At 41.6% G+C, this 6373-nt stretch overlaps 1 protein-coding gene across 1 annotated transcript in view; it reads right to left on the bottom strand.

The window, feature by feature from the left end:
* dcc (DCC netrin 1 receptor) overlaps positions 1 to 6373 on the bottom strand; it is a 318060-nt gene that overhangs the window by 53802 nt on the left and 257885 nt on the right. Inside the window, exons 23-25 of the mRNA XM_069721879.1 lie at positions 4915 to 5077; positions 2045 to 2268; positions 1463 to 1579 (exon numbers count right to left, since the gene is read on the bottom strand). Coding sequence (XP_069577980.1) covers positions 1463 to 1579; positions 2045 to 2268; positions 4915 to 5077 — 504 coding nt within the window. The remainder of the gene's footprint in view (positions 1 to 1462; positions 1580 to 2044; positions 2269 to 4914; positions 5078 to 6373) is intronic.

Below are 6373 nucleotides of genomic sequence, written 5' to 3'. Positions count from 1 at the left end.
AATCAGCTGAAGGAGGCTGTGTAGTCGTGAGTCTGTAGAGCTCTTCTCAGGAGGGGAAATCAGGTCAAACACACTAGAATTGATTTTCATATAATATGTAATATAATGTATAATGTTTCTACTTGTTATTGTCTATTAAATGACCCATTTGGTGAAGTCGGGTCCGACTACTTCCTACAGTAGTAAACATTGCCTACGTTACATTAGAGTCTACTGACGCGACTCATTGTTTTTCAGTTGTTAGTCGTACACTGTGTGTTGCCATGGAAACGGAGATTGCAGGAAAGTTTTATATTTTGAGAGTGAATTGCTCCACAATATGAAAACATTTAGATGACATGTTTTATTTAGTTGGTAACTTGTTGTATGATCACATTAGTAGACGAGAGGGTGTTTACGTCATGCCGACGATGACGGTGAGCAGACCTCTTCTGTAATATTGCTTAAATATAACCAAACTCTAAGTGTCCTGACTTGTCATCTGATCTGGATGTTAATCTTTCCAGAAGCTGGTTGGATGGAACAAACACACGACTCGGACCTGGAGGACAGGAAGCATCAGTCCCGTGTGCTGCTTCACTTTTCTCAACTTAAACTCACGACAGCCTGTCAACCAATCGGCGGCCGAACAACCGATAGCGAGTAGAAATTAATCTCTCTGCCGGGAGCTGCAGGTCAATACGACTGCCGATGAGGAGGAGAACAATCCCGCCCTCACCGCTGAAAAGACCGAGCAGGTCATCCCGGACCTCAGGGAGCGAGCCCCACCACTGCAGCGCACCGTCATGAAAGGCCCAACGGGTCCACGGCTTTAAGTTTGTGGGCCGGGACATTACCAATGAGCTGAGCCATCAGCCCTGAACCCAAGACAATCCTTAACAAGAGCCTCACGGTTGGGTTCAGTAACACCACAGAGGGAGAGGAAGGTCCTCCAGAGAACCACCGAGACCGCGGAGAAGATTAGAGCATCGCTTCCATAGAAACCGTCCTGCTGCAAATCAGTGTGAGCTGTCCTCAAACATCCTGATCAGCAGGGAGCACCGAGCTAAAGACAAGCTCTTTATCCAGCAGCAATCAGGCTGGACACACACACACACACACACACACACACACACACACACACACACACACACACACACACACACACACACACACACACACACACACACACACACACACACACACACACACACACACACACACACACACACACACACACACACACACATCGACACACACACACACACACATCGACACACGCACACACACACGCACACACACACACACACACACACGCACACACACACACACATCGACACACACACACACACACACGCACACACACACACACGCACACACACACACACGCACACACACACACACACACACACACACACACACACACACACACACACACACACACACACACACACACACACACACACACACACGTGTTACTTACGAGTGTTGCTCGGCTGTGAGTCCATGGGAATCATCATTTTGCCTCGTGTTCCCCTCCTAGCAGCCATGGAGCGCTCCAGAGTGGAGATGCAGCTGGACGACTCGTCTGCATCCGCACCTGAACGTCACATTCAAATCACAGAATCACAGAATCACAGAATCACAGAATCACAGAATCACAGAATCACAGAATCACGCATTCAGACTTCAGACTTCATCTCTCCGGGTAACAGACACGTTAAAAATGAGCTCCGATATTCAGATTTGTTTTCATGAAGAATCCGGCTTCATTTATTTAAGCCTCTCTCAACAGATATGAATCCATCAGTCCATGCAGACGTGAAACAGCTTTCATAACTTCAGTCTTCTACACATCATGATTTTAATGTATTGATGTCAATTTGAGATAGTAGAAAGTAGAGGGATGGATTTTGGCAAAATGTTCTCCAAATGGTTAAAAAACATTTAAAGTGAAACAAAATGTAAAATGCAAAGAAAAAAGAAAACTAAATATGATGAAGTAAAGTTGATCATACAGACTCCATGTAAAGAACAAATAAGAGAATGAGCATCGCCGTCGTACCTGAGTGGCTGCTCTTGCTGCCTATCTGGCTCTCTGATTGGCTGTGTGCCACCTGGGGGAGGTCCTGGCACGACTGAATGGGCGAATCGTGTCCGGACGGGGCGACGCTGGGAGCTTTCTCCATGTTCTTCATCTCCATCTCCTCGTGGTGGATCCAGAGGTCTGGAGGTCGCAGGTCCTTCTGGCTTCCCTTCCTCTTACTGGAACTGTGGCTCGCTCGCTTCCTGCAGAGGTTCGAGAAGCACACCGAGGAGGAAGTCAGCGGCGGGACGAGAAGAAAAGGACAGATTCATCGACCGATGTTATCGGACAGGAGGCGGAAACACAAGAAGGACGCTTGAGGAGTCAGGAGAGCGTGAATTCACCTGTTCACCTGTTCCATAACAGAAAAGTTCATCCGCCATAAAAACACATGTTTTTGCTGCAGCTTGCAGGTGAAGATGAAAACAGAGTGCTGATCTGAGATCTGAGAAACTGGATTATAAAACAACGCCGACTCAAACCGGACAGAGTGGATTGAATGTCATTTTGACACAATGTCATGAACTGGATTATTAAAAACATCAAACAAGATTAAAGTGACGGAAACATGGGGAGGAAACATCACTGACTTCATACAGAAGTAGGGAAACATGCCGGTTTAGTCTTCAGCCTTGTTTTTACTAAACAATGTTCCTGTCGTCAAACTAATGTTGTTGTTGTTTCTGTGTTTTGTCTCTTTTCATGTTCAGTGTTTCCTCTCGCTGCCGTGGGCTGAGCTCTCAGGGTTGCCATAGGAACGCCATGAACATGATTATAAGGAAGTAACTGAAGTGGATTTGCTTAATTAAGTGGATTATAAAGTGACACCGACTGTAATCTCAGGAACCAGATTATATATTCATTTGGACTGAAACTTCATGAACTGGCTTCTACAGTTGATCCAACTAAAGTATCACGAAGTGACTGAAGTGGATTATAAATGATTAAAGACTAAGATAACGAAAGATTAGGATCTGATCTGAGGCAACATCTACGTTTCTCTATTTCAGTTATTGTAGTGATACTGGACCGCAAACTGAGGAAGGTCGGACGGACCGAAACATTAAAAACAAAAAGTGGACGTCTGAAACATCATGAGTTCTCCTCTACAGTCAATTTAACAACATCTGACCCTGAGCTGGATTATAGAACAATATGGACTAAAACTATATAAACTGGGTTATTAAATAATAAAGACAACATTTTCTGAAAGTGAATAATACCGTTTTTTGTATTTTTTCTCAGTTGCCATTACATTTATTTTATTTTACAAACTGTAATTACCTCCATAAAGTTTGTGTGTTTTTATTTGACTGGATTCAACAGACAGAATCACATTTCATCTCCATATCAGCATCACTCTTTCCTTTTCTCTCTCTTCCCACCGGATCACAGCTGATTGATGTTGTTCTCCAGCGACTGCTCACACAGACCGGCTTTTATTTTGAAGTAGCCACACAAAAATGCAACACAGATATATGTCAAATATGTGTCCATGTTGGGGGACGATTCGCTCTCCAAATAGAAAACTTTTTGTTAGTGTGATCTCCGTTTCCATGGCAACGCATCGGGAAAGACTACCAACTCAAAAACGCATCAGTGGGCTCTTATGTAACATATGTAATGTTTATTACTCCAGGAAGTAGTCTGACCCTTAGCAACCACCCTAGCAACAGAGAGGATTTCTAGTCTCCAACTGAATAAATACAGAACATAGAAACACTAAACTGATCAGCTAGTTCAGTCTGGTTGGAACAAAGATATCTGATGGACAAAGATATCTGATGAACAAAGATATCTGATGAACAAAGATATCTGATGAACAAAGATATCTGATGAACAAAGATATCTGATGAACAAAGATATCTGATGGACAAAGATATCTGATGAACAAAGATATCTGATGAACAAAGATATCTGATGAACAAAGATATCTGATGGACAAAGATATCTGATGAACAAAGATATCTGATGAACAAAGATATCTGATGAACAAAGATATCTGATGAACAAAGATATCTGATGAACAAAGATACCTGATGAACAAAGATATCTGATGAACAAAGATATCTGATGGACAAAGATATCTGATGAACAAAGATATCTGATGAACAAAGATATCTGATGGACAAAGATATCTGATGAACAAAGATATCTGGTGAACTAAGATATCTGATGAACAAAGATATCTGATGAACTAAGATATCTGATGAACAAAGATATCTGATGAACAAAGATATCTGATGGACAAAGATATCTGATGAACAAAGATATCTGATTAACAAAGATATCTGATGAACAAAGATATCTGATGAACAAAGATATCTGATGAACAAAGATACCTGATGAACAAAGATATCTGATGAACAAAGATATCTGATGAACAAAGATATCCATGTTCTCATGTGTTTTTAACATTTTAGCTCCGTGTCATGTGTTCAAACCAAACCGGTCCAGCTAGCCTCCTCTAGGATTGTAAGTGCGTGACTATCCGTGGTGTTACGGTACGGGTGCTCAGAGCGACCAAAAAGGACTGCACATAGAACCTGATGTGAAGTACAAAAATAAGAATGACCAAAAAGAAAACCGTCCGAAACTTGACAAACTACATTAAACTAATAATCAGATCTCATAAACTGGATCAGAAAGGAAGTGATTGACGTTGGAGTGATGAAGCTCAGATTTTTGTCAGATGAGTTCTTTTTGATTTGGTAAACATTTCCACCCTTTGGTTGTCTGGCAGGAACATTTGTTCCAAATAAATAAGACAAGGAGGACGGCTCAACGAGCATCTGCCTCGTTACCGGGACAGCTGCTCACCGCCATCACAGCTGAATGAAACGTCTTACTTCCTCTGCTGGGCCGAGGAGCGCCGCGTGCAGATGAGCGCTACGATGACGACCACGACGACGGTGACGGCTCCCACGGAAACCACGATGATGACCAGGAGGTTGCTGTTCTTCTGAGGCGTGGCGCTGCCGTGAGGTGGACGCATCTGACCAATGGGAGACTCTGAAGTACAAAAAGGAAGAAAGAGGGAGGTCAGAAAAAGAAACGGAAGTAGATTTTGTGAACCATGTAGCAGATTTATTATTGAAACATCAGCGTTTTCTTGTTTTCCACATTTGAATTAAGATTTTAAGAACAATGTTCACAGTTTTCATTTTGTTTTGTGTCTGCATGATGTACAACAAAATCTAAGTTACTTTTACTCCAGTTTTTGTGTATGAAAATATTCAGTTATCAGCAAAATTTAAGAACAAATTGACAAATAATTTTCAGTACATTCCTACACAGTCATGATCAAGATAAAACTTTACTGTGAAATGGACAAATTTATATGTTTAAATGAGCAGATATTTATGAATCTGAAACTGATTTAGCAAATTCTGCCTTTAAATATAAACAAACTTAATGAAAAGCGAAATTAAAAACCCCGTTTGAGATATAACGTTTGTTTTAAGCACAATTTCATTCTCATCACGGCAGTAAATCATGTGGTTTTCACTTTAATTTGAAAGTTTTTTTAAAATTAGAAATTGCTATTTAAAATAAATTGAACTGTGAAACTCATCATATCCACAAATTTGGCCTTTAAATTTCGCTTCTATTTAATCAGGTTACTTCAGTATTGGCAGCCGTATACTTTTGTACAACAGAGATATGTTCCTTCATTATTATAGATAGATATGACATTATACTTCACATGTTAATGAATTAATTTCTCTCTTTAAACTGTAATGTTCATTTCCATTTCCAGATGTTGTGAGGTGAGGATGGCCAGCGTAGCTGATATAACTAAACGGTATTGAATGTAGCCTCCGTGATTCTGTTCAAAACCGTTTGAAGCCATTGAACTAATATAAACGAGTCAATGCGCTAATTAGAAATACTTATTTAGACAAAGGAGAAAAAAAGAAAGCCAAAGTGCTTTCAGTGGACTGAAAACACAAAGCTGCTACTGCTGCTGCTTTACCAATCAATACATTGTGTGTGTGTGTGTGTGTGTGTGTGTGTGTGTGTGTGTGTGTGTGTGTGTGTGTGTGTGTGTGTGTGTGTGTGTGTGTGTGTGTGTGTGTGTGTGTGACAGGTGTAAAGGGAGCGAGGGAAATTGATGACATGCTCTGTCATTCATTAACTCGACCTTGGAGCAGAGAGAGCAGCAAAACAGGAAACACATGAGAGGCATGAAGTCTGGATGGAGTGGAGAGGGAGGTGAGTGAAAGGAGGAGGAGCTGGAGGGGAAGTGGTAGAGGGGGTGAGAGGAGGAGGAGAGGACAGAAGGGTGGGAGGAAGAAAGGAGAGGAG

Source organism: Brachyistius frenatus, unplaced genomic scaffold (assembly GCF_029030835.1).
Source record: "Brachyistius frenatus isolate BFR_SWC_R1_liver_20210118 unplaced genomic scaffold, ASM2903083v1 Contig_276, whole genome shotgun sequence".
Classification (NCBI taxonomy): Eukaryota; Metazoa; Chordata; class Actinopteri; family Embiotocidae; genus Brachyistius; species Brachyistius frenatus.
Note: the sequence above shows the minus strand (reverse complement) of the source record. Positions and strands in the feature narration are given on the sequence as shown.